The sequence below is a fragment of the Candoia aspera genome, chromosome 1 (genome assembly GCF_035149785.1).
Source record: "Candoia aspera isolate rCanAsp1 chromosome 1, rCanAsp1.hap2, whole genome shotgun sequence".
NCBI classification, from domain to species: domain Eukaryota; kingdom Metazoa; phylum Chordata; class Lepidosauria; order Squamata; family Boidae; genus Candoia; species Candoia aspera.
Window position 1 is genome coordinate 305,531,114 of NC_086153.1, and position 23,664 is coordinate 305,554,777.

The 23,664-nt window shown below is 40.8% G+C and overlaps 1 protein-coding gene across 1 annotated transcript in view; it reads right to left on the minus strand.

Moving 5' to 3' along the window:
* Positions 1–2,816: 2,816 nt before the first annotated feature.
* CATSPERB (cation channel sperm associated auxiliary subunit beta) overlaps positions 2,817–23,664 on the minus strand; it is a 98,445-nt gene continuing 77,597 nt past the window's right edge. Inside the window, exons 18-26 of the mRNA XM_063293702.1 lie at positions 18,394–18,720; positions 16,980–17,119; positions 14,335–14,544; positions 9,031–9,141; positions 8,617–8,727; positions 6,473–6,611; positions 5,853–5,953; positions 3,898–3,972; positions 2,817–3,137 (exon numbers count right to left, since the gene is read on the minus strand). Of these exons, the coding sequence (XP_063149772.1) occupies positions 2,916–3,137; positions 3,898–3,972; positions 5,853–5,953; positions 6,473–6,611; positions 8,617–8,727; positions 9,031–9,141; positions 14,335–14,544; positions 16,980–17,119; positions 18,394–18,720 (1,436 nt within the window). The 3' untranslated portion in view covers positions 2,817–2,915. The remainder of the gene's footprint in view (positions 3,138–3,897; positions 3,973–5,852; positions 5,954–6,472; positions 6,612–8,616; positions 8,728–9,030; positions 9,142–14,334; positions 14,545–16,979; positions 17,120–18,393; positions 18,721–23,664) is intronic.

Genomic DNA, 23,664 nt, shown 5'->3' on the forward strand with positions numbered 1-23,664 from the left:
AGCAAAATACAAGACAGATTGTAAATCCTGTATGGGAGTGCACCAATCAGCTGGGCAAGCAAAAAGCAACCAGTTGTTACCCTACTATCTACCAAAGAAAAGTCTTATCTGCAGCACATGTGTGCCAAAGACTGTATGTCTGCAGGAGCTACTAACAGACTTTAGGATATAAAATTCAAAGCCAATAGTGTCATTCAAAGACAAATAGGGATGTGTATCTTTAATAGTTCTCAGTGCTTGCTTTCTTTAGCATGCAGTTTTTGTGTCTTATCATTTCATTTTTCTGTCTGAAAAGTAATATTCTGTGCCTGCAAGTTTAATTTCAAGTTCTTCCCCCCCCCCAAAGCTAAGATCTAAAGCAGTTTCTGCAAACTGCAGTTTGTATATATACCACTAGATGGTAATGTTTATCTTTATTCTAAACTTCTGGTTCTATAGGATGGAAAATTAGAAATCTACTCCATTCTTGGCAACATATTCAACATATTCACCTTACATACTTGTTATTTGGTTTATTTTGTCCAGATGTGATTGCAGCTTCTGACACCTCACAAAAGTTAGAGGTTTCAGAGAATTATGTGGGGTTCCTAATCCAGCAATCTTTTCTTATAGGGATCTGAATAAATTGATATTATTCATGTGACCTTTAGAATAACAAGATTGAATGACCTTTCTAGATAAACCAATGGCAGGCTACATTAAACAATGTGAAATTAGTTTCTTATGATCTTAAAATGAGGTAACAACAAAAACATCTTACTGTAACTTAGAAAATGTTGAATAAGGGTTGGGTGTAATCACCTTATTACTGGACATGGAAGACAGAAATTGGAACAGTAACTAATATGGTTAGATCTTATCCTATGGTATTACATTTAGGGCTGACATCAACAGCATTGTTAACATGATTCTGGGTCCATTTCAGTATATCGAAAATGCTTTTGACTATATCCTCAGATTTGAAATCTACCATCTATCAAAACAGTGGATTTTTCAATCATGGGAGGCAGTTAAAACAATTATTATACAATACTGGGATGAGAAACCTGCACCTGATTTTGCAGTGCTGGATTTTTTATATGTGTTGTAAACATTTGAATTGGTCTATCAAAGGGGAAAGGAAGACAGCCTTTGAGCATTCCATGGTCCATGTTTTTTGGAGTTCTTCTTGTTTCTTTCCTGGCCTTTTTCAATGCCTTTTCTATGGTTATACTTGTAAGTTTTGAGGTGGGATACATCCTTTAATGATGATGATGATGCTTTGCTGATTAGTTTAGTGTAACAATAATAAAAAAAATAATCATTCCAGTGGGAAACTCAAGTGATAAATATCAAGCTAGGTAAAGGTAAAGGTTTCCCTTGACGTAAAGTCCAGTCGTGTCCGACTCTAGGGGGCGGTGCTCATCTCCGTTTCTAAGCCTTGGAGCCGGCGTTGTCATAGACACTTCCAGGTCATGTGGCCAGCATGACGACTCGGAACGCCGTTACCTTCCCGCCGAAGCGGTACCTATTGATCTACTCACATTTGCATGTTTTCGAACTGCTAGGTGAGCAGGAGCTGGGACTAGCAACGGGAGCTCACTCCGCCGCGCGGTTTCGAACCGCCGACCTTCCGATCGGCAGCTCAGCAGTTTAACCCGCAGCGCCACCGCGCCCCATCCAAATATCAAGCTAAATGGAACCAAAAGGAGCCCAATAAAGAATAAACTTGTTTGGGAAAATCCTAAGTTTTGCAGTATATTTTATTTATTTAATTTTTATCCCACCTTTATTATTTTTATAAATAACTCAAGGCGGTGCACCTACCTAATACTCCTTCCTCCTATTTTCCCCACAACAACAAACCTGTGAGGTGAGTTGGGCTGAGTGACTGGCCCAAGGTCACCTGGCCGGCTTTATATACATAGTTTAAACAAACTATAATGCTTCCTTTTCCCAAGCCAGCCAAATGACTATGCTCATGATCCATAAATAGTTTGGGAATCACTTTGGGGTGGGGGGAGAGAGAAAGGGAAAGAGAGGAGAATAGAGTATTGTGTTTGGATTCTATGTTTCTGTTATACTGTATACCATAAAATTTTATTTCAGATCCCACTTTATATCATGCATTTTTTTCTCTTAGGCATTCTCATGCTGTATGTTAATGAACTAGCACTATTCATCTATAGAGACATTATTTTAAAAAAATACAATATCTTTGCCTCCTGTTTCAAATTCTTGGATGTATAAAGCACATGTGTAACTATAGTTTCTTTCTTTCTTTCTTTTTGCTATTTGCACTTTTATGATCCCTTGAAATTATCTCTGAATAACTTTTTAAAAATCCCAAAATGTTCCTCTTTATTTAGTTTTTTGGGGAAGAGGGAGAGATCTCAGCATAATGTATATTTTAACCTGTATTTTATCAGGCTCATAATTAGGGAATTTCTCCCTATAATAAAATACATAATGCATTCATAATGTTTGTTTGTAACTTTGTTTAGAGGACTTTCATTGTTTTTGCAATGCATTAACATAAATAAGAAATGCTTGCAATTACTGCTGCATTTGCTCTACATAACTTTTAATCAAGAAATAATGGGTACTTAATAAATACAGACATAGGTGTATATTTAATAATGTATTTTATTTTATATTTTAATTATTTTATTCTATATTGTTGGATGACATCTTCTGAACATCAGTCCATACTTTTGTAAAAATAAATGCATATATAACCAACTTCTCCACTCAAAAACTAAGAAAGTTTATGACAAGAGTGACTAGACTAATGTCATGCTAAGATATAAAAGAACATTCTTTATGTTATCTAACAAGAAAAAAGAACTGTAACAAAAGCCTACAATTCTTGTGGGCCAGATAAGAAAAAAGAACAGCCACATATTGGCATGGAAGTGAGAATACTGTTCCAGCAATTACAATTCAGTGTTAGCACTAGATGTTTCTGAAGCTGTGGCAACTGAAGTTTTTGATTCTACTTTGCTTCTGTTTAGTTTCCTCTTTAAAAATTTCCCTATCTGGATTTCATAGGTGTGCAGAAGAAAGGCCACAAAGAGAATGCCTCCGACTGACATGGCTACAATGGTACCGATGAGGTACTGTCCTGGAAAAGCCAGTGGTGAATCATCAACATAAATCTGCAATAAAAAATATTCTGGTAATTTGAAAAGTAACTCCTTTAAAAGTTTGTAGGTGGGATAGATAATTCATGTTTACATTAGTAAGCATACCGCTGAAGGCAAGGCTAGTATTGCAAGATTAAACACACATTTGAAACGATATAATAGTAAAGAAGTAGAAAGAGTTCTTTCAGTTGAGTTTTAATTTCAAGGGTGTTCAAAGATTCAAATACAGTATAAAAATTGATTGATTATTAATCAATGAATCAATCAATCAATCAATCCCTGCCATATTCTTATGATGTTATATCTGAGTTCCCTAATAATCTATGGTATATTTGCTTAATTTCTAGAAAGGGACAAGCAGGGGCTCAGATTTGTGGGAGAACAAAAGTATCAGTCTTTACTTTCTGTGGAAAGAAGCAGGATAGGTTCCATGTGCTAAGAAGAAAGGAACAGAGAGTCTACCTGTGCCTGGGGGCTCTTTTATTACGTTGGGGGCTATCAAGACTGGATGCAGTATTTGCCCTTCTGTCAATGCTCTGTTTCTAGCAATTGTATCACACTGACTTTCTTGGGGGGAACCCTACTGACAATGTCGCTCAAATTTGTGGAACACAGGGTTTTTGCTTGTCATATCTGTATCATCTGTACAGCTAATATAAATAATTCTTGCCGAAGTAACTAACTATATATTTGGGATTTGTTTCAGATTTCTGTGTTCTTTTTTATGGATGATATGTAATACTATATTTTGGCACTAATAAAAAATATATACCTGAAATTCATCAAATAAATTACAAAAGGAGACTCCAGGAATAGTGGATACTCTAAAATGAAAAAGCTCGGATCCCTGTTAAAAAGAAACATTATTTTTATTAGTGCATAATAATATTTCTTATGCTACAAATACATTTTCTAACATTGCTTAATCTTTTAAAATTAATGTTATTTATTAAAACGTATGTTTTGAATGACATGAATGGAAATTAATTATTTTCTCTATTACTGTTTTACTTTATTTCCAAATTGGGATTTGCTGCCCTAAATAACTTGATTGGTTTTAGATATGTGTCTTGATTTGGGTGGGGATGGATAGAGATTTAAGTGTGTGCTACATCTATCATCTGTCGTCTGTCTATCTGTCTGTCTAGGCCAATTCTGCCTCCCCCTAATTTAGAATATTCATGAACATGAATATCATGGTGCAGTTTGCTTTTTCTTTGTATTGAGAAATTATTAAAAATGGAGAATATTGTGCGAATATTTATCCTGAATTGTTTAATACAATGTGTGAACCACCAGCTAACTGTAGTTTATTTGGCAAATCATAGATAGCAAAATCACATGATTTAAGCAAATACGATTTAAGATTTAGGATTTTTGACTAAAGTTGAGATACAAGTACCCAAATTTAAGATGCATCAGTAGGGTGGTAATCAGCATTAGGAAGGGAAAACTTTCCCATTGGTGCCAAAACAAAAATTTTCCCTATAGTTAAAATTGCCACTTCTTTGTTTGGTCATTTTGACCAAGATCATGACCAAGGAGGAAAGGTTTAACAGGTCTGTGCCTTGTGATGCCAATCTCATTTACATTTTCCCCAGATATGTCAGTGGTGAAGAATCTGCTTGCCTTGCTGGACTTCTTTTGTGTAAGAAAAGTTCTTTTATAGGTAGTCCTCAAATTACAACGACAACTGGGACCAGAACTTTAGTCACTAAGTGATGCAGTTGTTAAATGAGGCATCACATGACCACACCCAATTTTATGATCTTTTTTGCTGCGGCTGTTAAGCGAATTATGTGGTCATTAAGTGAATCCAGCATCCCCCGTTGATTTTGCTTGTCGGAAGCCAGTTGGAAAGGTCACAAATGGTGATCACATGACTCCAGGACCCTGCAAACATCATAAATACATGCCAGTTGCCAAGTGCCAGGATTTTGATCATGTGACTGCAGGGATGCTGTAACGGTTGTAAGTGCGAGGACAGGTCGTAAGTAACTTTTTTCAGCTCTCTTGTAACTTTGAATGGTCACTAAACAAATGGTCATAAGTTGAGGACTACCTGTAGTTTCATGGGGGTGGCAAATGTCACTCCTATTTGAGATGCAAAAACCTGGATGATGGCTAGTTGGCACATATCTCCTTGCTGCCCTCTAATGGTCATCCAGATTTTTGCAGCTTAGATACGGTAGCCCTATAGCAGGGTGGGGTGGGATTCAAAATAAAAATGCTTTATTCTTTATGTCTGCACTGGTTTGTATTAGCATAATGTGTTCCAAAACAGTAAACAGCTTGGATCTTATCACCCTTGATTAAAGGAGAAAATTGGTGCCATTTGTTTAAAGGCCTAGTCTTGAGGAAGGGGGACATCCTGCTCTGCCCCACCCAGACTCTAGGTAAACTGGGGCACCTCTCCCTTCAAGAAAACGTAATGGCAGTTTAATTGCCTGCCCCATGAAGAACAGATTTGCCTAGGGGAATGGCTACATGTAGATACCCTTGAACTCAAGTAGCAGGTAGAAATATGGAGATCCTAATGTTACGTTTTTGTGCCAGACATTCTACTCAGTGGAATCTGCAGGAGGCATCAAGCTAGTGGCCCTGACAAGGTGATTAAAGCTTTGCCCCTTTTAAAATATTTTGAGTTTTACTGGCAGATATGTCAGATTGTTGTAATTGTAGATTTTGGCTTTTTTATTAAAAATATGTATTTTATCAGAAGCTTACAATTAATGATATAGTTAGCCCTTCTGGATTATACACCTTGATTTTGACAGTAGACTTCAACTGTTTTCTTAGTTTTAACATACTTGATGTTTTTTTGGTACCTGAAAAAAATAGTTAAAATAGTCTCTGAGTGATAGTTCCATGTATTGTCCGATAATAAATTTCAGTGGAAAATTAATCCTATATACAGTAAAAAAGGATGAATTAGCTAATCATTTGCAAAAAGATATCCTTTTGTAAAAACTAAAGCTAAAAATGTAGAAGCTTTTAGAAATACAATAGAGAGCTATCTGCAACAGTTTTTTTTGTTATGATGATAATTTGTAATGAAATGGCAAACTTAAAACTTGGTAAAGCAGAGTATCATCATAACTCTTCATTGTGGTTACTGTTTGAGTGGAAAGAGGTTGGGAGAAACTTTTCAAGAATAGTGAAAGTGAAAGTGAAAGTGAAAATGAAAATGAAAATGAAAGTAAACAGATCTGGAAAATGGTATTTTGCACTTTAAGTTATTATATAGTATGGCAAGGAAGACAGCATTAAAGAACACAGCAACACACATACTTTGAATAGAATTTCTCAGAAAAAATCCTTCTGAACCCCGTTCTTCTGCTTCTTACCTGGAATTTTCCAGTTTACTCTGTTGTTTATTTCTTTTATGGTGACAAAATAAGGAGATGTCAGGTTTACAGAATAACCCTCATCCTCAACAACAAAATAGAGTGGAAGATTTAGTACTGGAAATTTCATTCGCAGAGCCTAAAGACAAATGAGCCATAGAGACAGCAGATGTTAAAATCATTGTTTTTTTTACCAATGTAACAGCAACTGTGCATGGCTTTAAATGGGATAGCACGCAGACAACAAAGGGTCCCACAAAAACCTATTTTAAAGTCACCTAATTCTATTACAAGTCAGGGGTCAGTGGGGCAATCTGTATCAGACCATTCTTCCCTTTGAGAAATAGGAAGTTAGAGAAACTGGGCTTCAGAAGAGAAACTCTGCGTACTATTTTCCATCTCTCTCTCCCACCCACCAATGTCTTACAGGGAACTCTAGAGGCCAATAGTCACTCCACGAACAGATCCTCAGAAAGGAATCTCTGCACTCCACTACCTGCAGATGTATATTTCCAGTTAACTCCAGGAAGAAATTCTGCAATAAAAAAACATTATTTTGGTGTTCTTCTGCCACAAAGCAGAACCCAGTCTGCTGGGAGTCATCAAGCAGGCTGAAAAATGATGAAAGTCCTGCAAAGCTGTAGGATCTTTTTTCCTATCTATCCTTCCTTGGGTGGGATCTTTCCACTATGATGTAACTTTGCACTGCATCCTGTAAGAGATGACCCCCCACATTTTATTAATTTTAGTCTCATGAACCATTTGAACTAGTCTTCCACTCTGCAAAAATTTGAAACAGCAACAAGTCTGAAATTGACCAGCTTGTTCCTTTCAGGTGAGAAAGACAGAGCCTTGGCCTTTTGGAACAATGGTCCGCAGCTATAGGTTCAGCTGGGAAAAGCAGGAAAATGTTCTCTGGTCTACTGAGACTTGTCTTACTGGAACTGCCAAAGCTTTCATGAAAATGGTAGGTTGGGGTTTCTCTCTTACAGTCTTTCTAGATTGTCTGTGAAAAGGTGATGGAAAATGGACAAAGTCTTGAGCAGTGTGATATTTCTTTATGTTTGGCTAGAAAGTAGATGACAAATTGTTGGTCCTGAAGGACCACCGTTGTATTTATTTATTTAATTTAAACCAGTTGCTCTTTTTTTTTATTCTCAGCCCAGACAAAATCATTATGTAAATATGAAACAGATGTCCCCAACTCTCAAGGGCCAGAAAAAAAAACACATTGATTGTACTTAGGTTTGCATTTGACAGAGAGCACTCACTGGGATTCTTTCTTAAGAGCTTCATCAGCTTTTCTACAAGATCTTCTTATCAGACTTCTTTGCCTTTTAATGATTGTATGTAGTCTAACTTGTTGACAGAAGCCTGACACAAGGATTTGGGGTGATATTAATGACATCTAATTCTATTATTTTCTCAGTGGACGAGGAGGTAGAAGTGCCACAGCAGTACATGAAATCTATAATGGGCATGATGAATGGAAATATACTGAAACCTACTAGGACACAATCCTGTTTTGGATAACGCTTCAGTTCAGACCCATTCTAGATGTCCCCTTGCTACAAGAAGCCCAAGCAGCACCCATGGCATGCATGTTACTGCTGTACAAAGATTACTACCGTATCTCTATCTATCTATCTATCTATCTATCTATCTATCTATCTATCTATCTATCTATCTATCTATCATCTATCTGATTTCTATAGCTGCCCATCTCAACAAGTGACTCTGTTTTCAAGTATAATGTTTTCAACTGAAATTTGAAGTATCAATGTTTTTCTTTAAATCCCAAGATGTGGGTATTTAAAGACATTTCAAGGAAGGTATGTTTACATACTAACCCTCCTGTGAACTTCAGAAACTTCCTGATATATCTGTTCCTACCATCTGAAATAAAGTAGGTGGTAAAAAATGGGTTTGGCTGTGACAGTCCATTTTTGGAATCCTTTTCTTAGGGAAGTGTGCCTCTCACACTTTTTAAAAAAATGTATTGCTAATTAAATATGATGTAGTTTATTATATTTGGTTCTGAATGTTACTGTGTCTTTGTAAACCCAGCCCCCATCTCCCAAAACATTACCTCTAGAATATCTTTTCAAACACATTAGTTCAGTTAGGGGGTACTTAATTCTTACCTTCTCTTTACAGTCTGAAAAGGCAACAGAAAACGACAGCTTCATATTAATATCACATTGACACTCAGCTCGGTTTGACTTGTTAGCACATTGTTTGTACTTTCCAGAGGCCTGTGGAAAAGATATCCATTGATCTGAGATTGCGAGATCAAAGAATGAATAAACAGTAATCCAGTTTCTGAGTCAGTGAGACTAAATGATTATCATTTGTTCACATATAAGCTCCTAAATGGTGGAGTAGAGATGGAAAGGGGTTTGCAACTGTTTTTCATTATTACAAGTGGCTTGTGATTTATGAATGCACTTGTATATTAACGTAATGATAAATGCACAAGAGCAAGGCATATAACATTTGTATAATTTTTAAAAATCATGGCATTCAAAGGACTGAAAAGACCAGTAACCAAAGCTTACCTTTGATCCTTGAAAATAATTTCTCAGTCTAGGTTTGCTGGGGTCTGCATTATAAAAATTTTTTGTGAGTGGAACAGCAATTCCCAAATTAGATGGTGGTCTATAGTTTACCTGTATTAACAACAAACAAAAAATACCTGTTGGGGAATTTGGTAAGTATTTCAGCATCCTTTTCCTAATCCCAAACCTAACTTCCTAATTATTATAATATCCCATGAAATCACCCTGATTCCACTGAAACTGGATTTTAAAAATTGTGCTGGAAATTCCAGGTCTTGAATATAATTTACCTAATCAAATATGTATATCCAGGAGATTAAAAAAAAGCACAAATTAGCAACCTAGTTGAGGGGCTCATCTGTAATTATGAGGGAGTGTTGTAAGCCCTGGAGAGAAAAACACAAGAGTTTAGGAAGGTCTTAAAAAGCAAACTGGTGAGATCAACAAACAAACAAACAAACCCCAAATAAACAATAGCCAACAAAACCTCTAGCTGTGTATAAGAAAGAGACAGTCTTGGTGCTGCTGCAAAACCCATTGTTTTCTACTTACCAGACTATTGAGGGCAATCTATTTCACAGAAGGCAACTAGGTTACCCTCAGGATATACATACATAAAATATCCACCCAACCCACCCACCCACAAAATAAAGAGAGAATAGGTACATGTGCACATATGTTTATTCATTTAGTTGCTTCCGACTCTTCGTGACTTCATGGACCAGCCCACGCCAGAGCTTCCTGTCGGTCGTCAACACCCCCAGCTCCCCCAGGGACGAGTCCGTCACCTCTAGAATATCATCCATCCACCTTGCCCTTGGTCGGCCCCTCTTCCTTTTGCCCTCCACTCTCCCTAGCATCAGCATCTTCTCCAGGGTGTCCTGTCTTCTCATTATGTAGCCAAAGTATTTCAGTTTGGCCTTTAATATCATTCCCTCAAGTGAGCAGTCTGGCTTTATTTCCTGGAGGATGGACTGGTTTGATCTTCTGGCAGTCCAAGGCACTCTCAGAATTTTCCTCCAACGCCACAGTTCAAAAGCATCGATCTTCCTTCTCTCAGCCTTCCTTATGGTCCAGCTCTCGCAGCCATATGTTACTACGGGGAACACCATTGCTTTAACTATGTGGACCTTTGTTGTCAGTGTGATGTCTCTGCTCTTAACTATTTTATTGAGATTTGTCATTGCTCTTCTCCCAAGGATTAAGTGTCTTCTGATTTCCTGACTGCAGTCAGCATCTGCAGTAATCTTTGCACCTAGAAATACAAAGTCTTTCACTGCCTCTACGTTTTCTCCATTTGCCAGTTATCAATCAAGCTGGTTGCCACAATCTTGGTTTTTTTGAGGTTTAGCTGCAAGCCAGCTTTTGCACTTTCTTCTTTCACCTTCATCATAAGGCTCCTCAGTTCCTCTTTGCTTTCAGCCATCAAAGTGGTATCATCTGCATATCTGAGATTGTTAATGTTTCTTCCAGCGATTTTAACTCCAGCCTTGGATTCCTCAAGCCCAGCATGTCGCATGATGTGTTCTGCGTACAAGTTGAATAGGTAGGGTGAGAGTATACAGCCCTGCCGTACTCCTTTCCCAATCTTAAACCAGTCCGTTGTTCCGTGGTCTGTTCTTATTGTTGCTACTTGGTCGTTATCCAGGTTTGTCAGGAGGCATACAAGATGACTTGGTATCCCCATACCACTAAGAACGTGCCACAATTTGTTATGGTCCACACAGTCAAAGGCTTTAGAATAGTCAATAAAACAGAAATAGATGTTTTTCTGAAACTCCCTGGCTTTTTCCATTATCCATCGGATATTGGCAATTTGGTCCCTAGTTCCTCTGCCTGTTCTAAACCCAGCTTGTACATCTGGCAATTCTCGCTCCATGAATTGCTGAAGTCTGCCTTGCAGGATCTTGAGCATTACCTTACTGGCATGTGAAATGAGTGCCACTGTTTGATAGTTTGAGCATTCTTTAGTGTTTCCCTTTTTTGGTATGGGGATATAAGTTGATTTTTTCCAATCTGATGGCCATTCCTGTGTTTTCCAAATTTGCTGGCATATAGCATGCATTACCTTGACAGCATCATCTTGCAAGATTTTGAACAGTTCAGCTGGGATGCTGTCATCTCCTGCTGCCTTGTTATTAGCAATGCTTCTTAAGGCCCATTCAACCTCACTCTTCAGGATGTCTGGCTCTAGCTCACTGACCACACCGTCAAAGCTATCCCCAATATTGTTATCCTTCCTATACAGGTCTTCCGTATATTCTTGCCACCTTTTCTTGATCTCTTCTTCTTCTGTTAGGTCCTTGCCATCTTTGTTTTTGATCATGCCGATTTTTGCCTGGAATTTACCTCCAATGTTTCTAATTTTCTGGAAGAGGTCTCTTGTCCTTCCTATTCTATTGTCTTCTTCCACTTCCACGCATTGATTGTTTAAAAATAATTCCTTATCTCTTCTAGCTAACCTCTGGAATTTTGCATTTAATTGGGCATATCTCCCCCTATCACTGTTGTCTTTTGCTTTCCTTCTTTCTTGGGCTACTTCTAGTGTCTCAGCAGACAGCCATTTTGCCTTCTTGGTTTTCTCTTTCTTTGGGAAGTATTTTGTTACCGCCTCCTGAACAATGTTGCGAACTTCTGTCCATGGTTCTTCCGGGACCCTATCTATTAAGTCCGGTCCCTTAAATCTATTCTTCACCTCCACTGCATATTCCTTAGGAATATTAGTGAGCTCATATCTAGCTGATCTGTGGGTCTTCCCTAATCTCTTTAGTCTGATCCTAAATTGTGCAATAAGAAGTTCATGATCTGAACTACAGTCAGCTCCAGGTCTTGTTTTTACCGACTGTATAGATGTCCACCACCTTTGGCTGCAAAGGATGTAGTCAATCTGATTTCGGTGTTGTCCATCTGGGGAAGTCCATGTATAAAGTCGACTCTTAGGTTGTTGGAAGAGAGTGTTTGTTATGCAGAGTGAGTTGTCTTGGCAAAATTCTATCAGCCTGTGTCCTGCTTCGTTTTGTTCTCCCAGGCCATGCTTACCTGTAATTCCAGGTGTCATTTGACCGCCAACCTTAGCATTCCAGTCTCCCGTGATGAAAATAACATCTCTTTTAGGCGTGTTGTCCAGTAGGTGCTGCAGATCCTCATAGAACTGCTCTAGTTCAGCTTCTTCAGCATCTGTGGTTGGGGCGTATATTTGGATCACTGTGATGTTAGATGGCTTGCCCTGAATTCGAATTGAGATCATTCTATCGTTTTTTGGATTGTATCCAAGCACTGCTTTAGCCACTTGACTATTAATTATGAAGGCTACTCCATTTCTTCTGTGGTCCTCTTGTCCACAGTAGTAGATCTGGTGGTCATCTGATGTGAAGTGGCCCATTCCAGTCCATTTCAGTTCACTGACGCCCAAAATGTCTATCTTTAACCTTGACATCTCACCAATAACCACATCCAATTTGCCCTGGCTCATAGATCTTACATTCCAGGTTCCAGTGGTGTGTTGATCCTTAGAACATCGGATTCGCCGTTCACCACCAGCACCGTCGGCCGCTAGCCGTCCTTTCGGCTTTGAGCTAGCTGCGTCATCACGTCTGGGGCTAGTTGAACTCATCCTCTGTTCCTCCCCAGTAGCATTTTGACCATCTTCCGACCTGGGGGTCTCATCTTCCAATGGTATACCGTCATATCTCTGGTTGTACTGATCCATTTAGTTTTCAGGGCAAGAATGCTGGGGTGGGTTGCCATTACCTTCCCCAGGGATCGCATTTAGTCTGACCTCTCTGTCATGACCTTCCCGTCTTGGGTGGCCCTTCACGGTTTAGCTCATGGCATCACTGAGGTGCTCAAGCTCCAGCACCACGACAAGGTAACGATCCTTTGCCGAAGATGTGCACATATACAAGCCAAATAAATTACAGATGACAGAAAGAACTTCATACGAAGCTTAAGTATATCACACTCCTTTGCTCCCAACCACCTCTGGCCTCTCATTCCATTTCCTCCCCAGGACCCAGGAACTGGTCTTCTGGGATTCCAGGCAGCAGAAGCTATTTATGGAGTCCTGAAGCTGTGATTCTGTGACCTACAATCAGTGGGATCACCTGGGCTTTTCTAGACTCCTGGGGTTTGGAGGAGCATGGGAAATTAGAGGTGCACGGTTGCTTCTGATGGATCCAAAAGCCAGAAACAAAACAAGCCAGGGCTAGACCTGAGTTGTTGTCCTCCAAGAAGGGGATGAACAGTATGGCTGTGCATGGTAGTACTTCCCATTCATTCTTCAAAAGATGCTTCAAAATGTGCAGGAGCAAAACTGTAACCCTGGGAATAGGCACACCTACTTTAAGGTTTGACAAATAGGTGCTACATTCATGCTGCTATGCGCTGGGGACTAAATCCAAACACTGCACAGTCCTAATGTTTTGTAACTAAGAACTCTGCAGAAACTGGACCTCTTCTTTCATTATATATTGTGATTGTATGGTTTTACGGTTGGGGCAACAGAGGCATTGGCAGAGATCAGAGCATCCAAAAGTGGTTTGCAAGAAAACACAAAATGGGAGATGTTCAGAATTTCTTTCAATAGTATTTCTGAACAAAGTTTATCATTATCAGATGGCCACTGTATTTGTTCTTTTTTTTAACATGTCTCCTGTGCTCTGCAATTTTTTTTGCTGTCTATGCTTCTTGCATTGGTAACAAGTCATAGAAGTACTTATTAGTCAATGGTGTCCTCAAAGTATGGTTAAAAAAGTCAAGATGGCAGCTATTACAGTGTGATTGAAGCTTTGTCTTTTTTATGTGCATTGCACATGCGGCACACATAAAAATATTAGCAGAGCTTCAATAACACTGCTGTGGCCACCATCTCAATGTTTTTGATCACACCTTGTGAACATCAGTGTATCAGTTGATAGTTTTCCCTGACTTCTAGTTTCCTTATGGAGAGTCAGGAAGACCAGATGGCAAATTTTCTCACCTTGTTTACCTCATAATTACACTTGATAGATAGGTTGCTTTGCAATGCTGTCTCACAGACAAGCAAAGCACAATAAACTATACCTTACCCATGACAATTTTGCTATAGTTTTCTTGTCCTTTGAAAGTTTTTTTTTAATAATTCATTTTCTATTTAAAAGAATGGTTAAAATGAAATTCAGTGCCACACTACCATCCCAGGTGCCTGATTCTAATATCTTGTGGGTAGATCCATCTTTGAAACAGTGTAATCTGTGGCCAGAGAGCACATTGCTACATCTTTGTTTTCCTGTCCAGAGCATATAGGAAATTCTTTAGGATCCTTACCGGCAGAACCTTCAAATATTTACTCATCTGTGAACTGTTGTGCCTGAAGCTATCCTCCGCAGATAGCCAGTCTGATTTGGACAGTTTGTAAGGCAGAACATAGTGCATTGCTTTAAGGTAGGAGCAGGAATTCTTCAAGGTTAATATAATACATACAACATCACATGAGAGACTGGCATATGGCATTGTCACAGCTAAGGTAGTTTTACCCTAAGGATGATAATTAAAAAAAGCATACTATTAATTTACTTCCAACATAAAATAAATAATTATTACCCCATTATAAGGCCTTCTCTATGAAAGCCCAATTATTAAAATAATGCTTTAATGTTTGTGCTGTCTTTAATTAGAATAGTTCAAGAATTCTAATTTGAAAATTATGTCTTCAGTGCTGACATCCTTAATTAGACCAGTACATTATATCTGTTTCAAGTGAATGGTCCCAGTCAGCTAAAATGAGAGAGAAACAATAAAGCACAAATTATGCATAAAAGTATTATATTCTGTTGCCTTCAAGAATCTTGCAGTGCAGTCCTAAAAATACTTGGAATTCTGATTGGGCACAAGATAGTAGATGTCACAATTTAATATGCAGTAGTTGGACAGGGACAGTTGCTTTCCCATCTTCATACAATTTTCTTCAGACATTCTCCTGGAGGGCAGTGGCTTATGGTATGAATTAAATCTTGTGTAGGCATGATGCATGCATGATTTGAGAAGGGGTGTTGGAGGTCCTGGCAAATCCAGGATGCCTCATTAGCATGTGCATTAGCATGTAAATTGAGTTCATCCCACAATGCAACTCTTCATGCTTCTAAGGAAGCTGTTTGTTGCCACTCCCACTTCCTCTCTCTCCCTTCCTCCTTCACCATCAGAGAAGAAACATGTTTTGCTTCTCTCTCCATCTTGAGCCTAAAGCCATGTGGCTGCCCCTTCCTTCCATGCAGATCTTGGCAGCTATAGGGCTGAAAGATCACTAAATATAGGGAAAGAACAGAAGAACAAGGAACATCATTTTTCCAGTGAAGATGGATGTAACTGAACCAAGAATAAAAGTCAGTAAGACTCTTTTTACTTTACTTTGAACTTACTCTGTCTAATCATGTAATTCTTTATGCTTGGGAGGGCTAAGTGTGTAAGATCAATAACCCATGTTTCTCTGATGTGCTCATTAAAGTGATCTAAGATAATATTCTTTTTCTGTGCACAGCTCCTCCACTGTGTTAAACTCTGCTCCAATTCAGTGGTCCTAGTAGGCCACTAATTGGCTTCAGGATCCTGCTTTAACAACATAGGTAATCTCATGGTAGATTGTATCATGTTTAAGTACATATGATACAATTTCCATTTAGGCTGCCTTGTTTCCACCTAAGAAAATCTGAAGGGACTGAAGAAAGGGAAAGGCCAGTTTGCATGGTGCTATTTTATACATTTCAGCCTTCATACGTTTTCTTGTTTTTCAAAGTTGCCTCAAATTGCAACTTTGTCAGGACCTGGATAGGGATTGTGTACCTCTTTGGGTCATCATAGCCTCTCAGCCACTTTTGATACTATCGACCATAGCATCTTCTGGACCACTTGCAGAGCTTGGGGATTTGGGGCATTGTTCTGCAGTGGTTCTGCTCCTATCTTTGTGAATGGTTTCAGCCTGCTGTAGTGGGGAAGAAGAGGGGACTATTGAAACTGTTGTAGGGTATAATAACAGAATCTTGAAAGCCTATCAGATTTTTCCTCTGCTTATATGATGCAGAATCAGGGCAGGGTTATTTTGAGTCTCTTTCTCACACTCCGTCCTTTCCCAGGGCTGAGATGTAACTTACTGTCTCTTTTATCTGCTAGGGGTTCTTGCAGAACTTATTTTTACCAATTGAAGAGACTGTTTGTAGCTCAGCGTTGAACAGTGGAGTCCTTGGTGTTCTCCGAGCCTTGTTGTTTTCTTGCAGATGTTTCAGTGCCAGATTGGCAATGAAACATCTGCAAAAAAAACAACAAGGCTTAGAGAGCATCAAGGACTCCACAGAACTTATTTTTGTTTTTCTCTACTCTACCTCTACTTCAGAACCAGTCTCCCCTCTTATGGGCAAAGATGTCCTATGCATGTTGCCATGGAAAATAACTACAGACTTACTTCCCCCCCATCACTTGGTGGTTCCCCAAGGTCACAGACAAGTCTTGCTGCGCAGAGCCAGACAGACCTGGAAGTCCCTCCTTCCTTCATGTTGCATGACAACTGGTACTGGACAGTCTGTTGTGGCAGGAAACACAGAGTCTCCTGCATCCTGGAGTTCACTGTCTATCTATGTGGTGGCAGGGATGGGGCTTGGGAATTGAAGGGCTGACAACCACTGGTTGAGAAAACCTGAAGAAGATAATTTGTATACAACCATTTGAACTACTGCACATTTCTTTAGTCCTGCAAATTAGTCCATACTGAACGTATCTCTGTTGCATATAGTTAATGCTCCTTTAATATTCATTCCCTAGACTTGGAGTTCCTAGAAGAGATCTATAGTATATACACATCAAAAACAGAACAAATTTATTGTACAATATGTATTTGATAGAAAGCACTGGCATAAACATTTGATATCTAGATACATAGTAAACCTTATTAAACAACTTGAGCAAAGCTGTCTGTGTATTACCTGTTGAAAAAATTTACTTTGAGCAGTGATATTGATCATGTAACTATAGTTGTCATCCCAGTAATCTTCTGTAGTCACATCCAGTAGGGAAGGCCTTCCGATTGTTACCCTCATCAGATGCCTATAAAGTACTAGGTAAGCTGTGGGTTGAAACAACCATGAAAATTATATTCATGTTTACTATTTGCTTTCTGCAGTATAATCCCACATAAGAGGAAGAGGAGCACTTAGGATATTACAGATCAGTTAGGCAGATTATAATTTCTAAAAAACGGATAAAGTTAAATAAGATATTAGCTGGACCCAGTCATTACACATTGTTCCACATAAAACCAGATTTAGAGTTTTGCATCTTATTGTAAAGAAAGAAGCAGGTGTTTGATAAATCCTAGTACCACTTTCTGGCCCTATACAGACATTCAGTTTGCATGAACAGTAGAGATTGGGATCATGCTGGTTTGTCCCATCCAAGAACATGGATAGGAGATCCATAAAGTAAGATCATAAGTACAGTTGTGGTTTCACTTAGTGACAGCTTTGCTTATTGACTGAGTTGCTAATCCCAGTTGTGGTCGCTAAATGAGGACTACCTGTATTGCCTTATTTAAGTGCTATTGCTGAGAGCCAGTCTGGTCTAGTGGTTAAGGTTCTGGGCTAGAAACCAGGAGTCTGTGAGTTCTAGTCCCGCCTTAGGCATGAGAGCCAGCTGGGTGACCTTGGGCCAGTCACTCTCTCTCAGCCCAACTCGGTGCAATGTAGACTAGCCTCCTCGTGGTGCACCCCAGGCAACGTGACTTGTTATGGCTAAATAGTCTACACGTCTGGCTGCTGGACCTCACAAGGATTTCCCAGCAAGAAAAAGCAGCATGAACACCGAACTGCTATGCCATACAATTTAAAAAAAAAGTGCAATTGCTTCTGGTTACCTATGCTAATAGCTCTATTCATGGTAATCTTTAATTTTATTCACAATAATCTTACATTAAAAATGATAAGAGCTTGAAAGGCAATTAATTATTAATTAGGCAAGGATAGGCATTTTTTTTTCCAGTGTGGAGTCAATCATCATCTAAGAAATTTTGCTTTAAAAGATTGCAGTGGTGGCCAGGGCTGAAATTTTTCAGCCTTTTTTAAACATCTGGGGCACAAATTGAAAGGTTCAGATAAATGAGTTAAGCATTTCAGAGGCCTGATATTCCTATTTTGAACTTTTTAAAGATAAAAATGGTCAGAGTGGTATATGCTCATGGGCTCAGGTTGCCTACTCATGAATAGTGAATATTTGCACTGAAGTTACTAAAAGCATACATTTAACTGAAATTAATAGTTTCATTTCATACTTTAAAAACCTATTGTATGTACATTTGAGAGTTAAAAAAATCAAGACATAAATGGATGATTCCAAAGGTCTTACCAGTATTAACTGGAGTTGCTCGGAATGAAAAATGCAGTTTTGATCCAAGATCCAGGTATTTAATGGCATGGAGTGGTAGATCATCAAACTGTTGTATTACATACCTACATGTGTCAACTACAATTTTCCATTTTCTACCATTTTTTGTGCCAAAGTCATACATAAACCAATGGTTAGGAGGAAGAGATTTGTTTAGAAGCACTCTCTCAGGCATAGTGGCATCTCCTAACGCGTTCTGATCGTCCAACACCTTAGTGATGAATAAACTGCTAGAGCCTGGAATCACCACTGTCTTCTGTGCATCAGATGCCCTAAATACAGAAGTACCTAAAAAAATCACACACATGCACACACCTGTCAGGACATTGAAAATGTGTTGACATTATTATGAATAAGGCTGATTTACTCAAAAGTAACTTCCTGACCTGATGCCTGTTTCACTTAGTATAAGGAATATTAGATTTCATACCTTAGATAACAACATAGGGCAAGTTTTCACCATCATAGCCGTGTGTGGTAGCCCACTCAGATTCAGTAAGGCTACCATTCTGCTTTAGAATGAAGAAACAAACCTATGGGCTTTCTGGGAGCTGAGGATGAAAGCCTTCTGCCTCAGGTGACTCAGAAAATGGTAATATGTGGACTTATAAAAGAAAGCCTGGGAGAAAACTACCTAGTTCATTTTTAGAAGGAGAGGAATGAATAGTTTCTGCCAGGTTTCAAATTGACAACATTCTCTATGCTAAGTGAAGTTCTTAACCACTACAGGTAGTCTTTACTTACCAACTGGCTGCTTAAAGGCCATTCAAAGTTGCGATGGTACCCCAAAAGTAGATTTCCAACTGGGGCCCAAAATTATGACCGTCACAAGCCCTCTGCAACCATATGATCCAGATTCAGCCATCCCAGAAGTGGAGGCCATTTGGGTCACATGACCGCCCTTTGGTTCCAGGAAGTCCTCCAGGCTTCCAACGCTGGATTTCTGAGGCAGCAGGCCCAGTTTTGTGGTCACACTACTTCTGTGATTTAGCAGTCGGCAGAAGGAGGCTTGTGTGTGCCTTACTGTACAGGAAAAGTAAGTACTGTATTGACTTATGCTTACCTTTAATTTTTTTCCCAGGTTTTGTTTAACTTAAGTAAGGATTTGTATGGGGGCATGCATGTTCCATCCTCTGCCTGTCTAATTTTTAATTATATTTAACAATACTGAATGCTGATTTACTGTTTTTAAAACAGTTGTCTTATAAAAATCAGAGTTACATACAGAACTGTACTGTAACAAAAGCTACAGAGTTTACTACAGCAGGAAAAAAAGTTACAGTACTTTACAGTACCTTTAAACCTGATTAGTACTGTACTTACTGTAGAACAAAGATTCCAGTAAAGACCTTACAGTAAAAGTTTTAATAATCAACCAGTAATATTAGTTGAAAATAACAGTAATATTAACTGAAAATAATACTACTGTAGCCACAGAAGCATTTCCATAGTCATGTTTTGGTGGAAAACATATGATTATCACACTCCACCCCTGCAGAGTAACTCTTGGTTAGCTTAACAATAGTGCTGTTCACTTAACAACCGAAGGAAACCACAGGCCCTGATCTTGAATCACTTAATGACCTCTTTGACTTGCTTAACAACTGCGGTAAAAAGGTTATAAAAACAAGTCTGGACTCACTTAACAACTGTTACGACTTACAACCAAAAATCTGGGCTCAGTTGTTGCCATGAGTAAGGATGGCGAGCAGGGGGCTCCCATCCAGACTGTTAAGCGCATGCGTAGCACTGACCAATTCCTCAGTGCTACGCATGCGCTTAACAGTCTGGATGGGAGCCCCCTGCTCGCCATCCTTACTCATGACAGTTGTGGTCATTAAGACTACCTGTATGCTGTTTCAGCAGTGCTGGTAAAGAAAGATACAGAAACTTCAGAGTGGATGATAAACATTAGTTCAATTGAAGAGGTGATTCTCTGCAAAATAGCCAATGATTTGATCCTCTCCTGTGGGTGAGAGCTGGGCAGGGTTGGTGAAGTGGCTCCCTGCTGGGTGGGTGAGAGCGACCAGGCAGGGGGGCGCTTGTGGTTGTTGGGGATATGAGTGGGGGTGGGTGATGACCTACAGGTGCTGAGAGCTACTGCTATAGCACCTGTTGGATTTTTTACTTTGCCCCTTGGTTGTGTGTATTCTGTATGTATGCTGTTTGGAGGGGGGTTCTCTTTAGATTGAAAGGTGAGGTTCGAGGATGGGGGATGGAAAGACTTGTGGGGTGCATAGGATGGGGGAGCAGATCTCAGTGGTGTCGGGTATGGGGAAATATGGTGAAGACGGGGGGGGGGTCATTTTCAGGGAACGTGACCTCAATGCCTCGTACCGATCTTGTGTTCCTCTCCCCTGAGCTCAACCCAATGGCCTGGTCAGCAGATCTACAATTGCCTGGGTTTTAGGCTGCTGCTCCTGAATGCCAGATCAGTCTGCAATAAGGCTCCTCTTATTGCTGATCTTATCATCGCGGAGAAGGCTGATCTGGCAAGTGTCACCGAAACATGGCTGGGGCTGGGGGCGGGTTCCTCTCTCTGAAATGTTCCTGGCCAGTTTTCAAGTGTGGCATCAGCCTAGACTGAAGGGCAGGGGAGGAAGTGTTGCTGCTGTCATCTGAGAATCTCTGGTGGCTACCAGGAGCATCGTTCCACAAGTGCCCAGTTGTGAGACACTTTTTCTTAGGTTGGGCTCTAGGGATCAATTGGGATTGCTGCTGCTGTACCAGCCTCCATGCTGCATAGCAGCCTCCCTGCCCGAGCTCCTTGACCTTACCACAGGATTGGCAGTGGAGTTTCCCAGGCTTATGGTTCTGGGAGACCTGACTTCCCTGGGAGTGGGATTGGAGGTAGCTCAGGAGTTCATGGAAACCATGACTTCCATGGGCCTGTCCCAAGTCATCCAGGGCCCAACTAGGAATAGTGGTCACATTCCTAATCTGGTGTTCTTGTCGGAGCGTTGTATATGTGATCGGGACTGGTGGACCTATCTTTGGTCCCCCTGTCATGGTCAGATCATGCCCTGGTGGCTATGAGCTTCTCTAGGGCCATACCCCTCCTCAGGGAGGCAGGACCTATTAGATTGGTCTGCTCCCTGCAACTGATAGAGGGAGCTAGGGGTTATAATTGAGGATCTGCTGTGTAGTCCTGCTGAGACCTTGGTCGCCGCCTGGAATAGGAGGGTGACTGAGGCTTTAGACAGGATTGCGCCCATGTGACCTCTCTTGACCCGTGGATCTTTTTGGGCCCTGTGGTATACGGAGGAACTGAGAGGAATGAAATGGATCAAGAGATGTCTACAGCATCGCTGGCGGAAGACAAACAACTAATCTGACCAAACACGGGTAAAAGCTGCTATTAAAGCCTACCTTGTGGTGATTTGTGTGGTGAAGAGGCAATACTTCTCCACATTAATTGCATCTGCAGATAATCACCTAGTGGCTCTTTTTAAGGTGACCCATCTCCTTCTGGGTAAAGAGGATTTGGGAGTGCACCTGCAGGGGCACGCTGAGGAATTTGTGGATTTTCTGACAGATAAAATCACTCAGATTCCTTCCCAGTTGGATGCCAGCGTGGATAGTGGTCTGGTGGAGATGCCTGGGGTAGGTTCTTACCCAGTTATCTGGGAACATTTTGACCCTGTTGCTCCTGAGGAAGTGGACGGGATCCTAGGGACTGTGAGTTCGGCCACCTGTGTGTTGGATTCATGTCCCTCCTGGCTAGTAAAAGCCTCCCAGGAGGTGACATGTGGGTGGGTACTAGCGGTGACTAATGCATCTCTGGAGGAGGGGGTTGTGCCCCAGCCTTTTAAAGAGGCTGTGGTTCTCTCCCTCCTTAAGAAGCCATTGCTGGATCCCACCCTGATGTACAGTTTTTGTCCTGTCTCCAACCTCCCCTTTTTGGGGAAGGTTGTTGAGAAGGTGGTTGTGCTGCAGCTCTAGAGGATCCTGGATGAAATGGATTATCTAGACCCTTTTCAATCAGAAATCAGGCCTGGATATGGGATGGAAACAGCATTGATGGTGCTTTTCGATGATCTGTGGTGGGAGCGGGATAAAGGGTGTGCGACCATCCTGGCTCTACTTGACCTCTCAGCAGCTTTCAATACCATCAACCATGGTATCCTTCTGGAGCGGCTTCAGGGGTTGGGGGTGAGGGGGCACTGTGTTGTCCTGGTATACCTCCTTCCTTCAGGGCTGTTTCCAGTTGGTGTTGATCAGGGGTGAGAGGTCCTGCCCTTGGCCCCTGCTTTGTGGGGTGCCAGAGGGGTTGGTGCTCTCTCCACTTCTGTTTAACATCTATGTGAAGCTGCTGGGCTCATCCATCACCATGGGGTGAGATATCATCAGTAAGCTGATGATACTCAGTTGTGCATCTCTCCCCATGGTGAGGTAAGTGATACCGCGACTGCCCTCTCCCAGTACCTGGAGGCTGTTGAGGTCTGGATGGGAAGCAACAGGTTGAAGCTGAACCCTAGCGAGACAGAATGGCTGTGGGTTCAGGGCTCTTTGGTTTCCAGAGAATTACCATCTTTGCTCTTGGATGGAGTTGCACTGCCCCAGACAGACCCTGTGCATAACCTGGGGGTTCTCCTGGACTCACAACTCCCGCTCGAAGAGCATGTGGCAGTCGTGGCCAGAAGAGCCTTTGCACAACTGTGTGTCGTGCTCCAGCTACTTCCATTCCTGGACCAACAGGCCCTTCTCACTGTCACTCCTGCCCTAGTCACCTCCCATTTGGACTGTTGTAATGTGCTGTATATGGGGCCGCCCTTGAAAAGTATCTGGAAGCTTCGATTGGTTCAGAATGCAGCGGCCTGCATAGTTTTGCACAAGACACATCGTTTTGCCTATGTGTCACCTCTTTTGCGGGAGCTGCGTTGGTTGCTGATTTGCTTACGGGTCCAATTCAAGGTGCTGGTTATCACCTTTAAAGCCCTACATGGCTTGGGGCCAGGTTATTTGCAGGACCGCATTTCCCCAGTCACATCTATCTGGCCCACCAGAGTGGGGAGGCAAGGCATGTTGCAGGTCCCTTCAGTTAGGGACGTACATCTAGTTGGGCCAAGGAAAAGGGCCTTCTTCATAGTGGCCCCCTCCCTTTGGAACATCATTCCCCCAGATGTAAGATTAGCCCCTTCCTTGCTCCTGTTCTGGAAGGCCCTGAAGACATGGTTCTGTCAACAGGCCTGGCAACCCCAGGCTGCTTCTGTGCCAATCAAGTGGCTGATA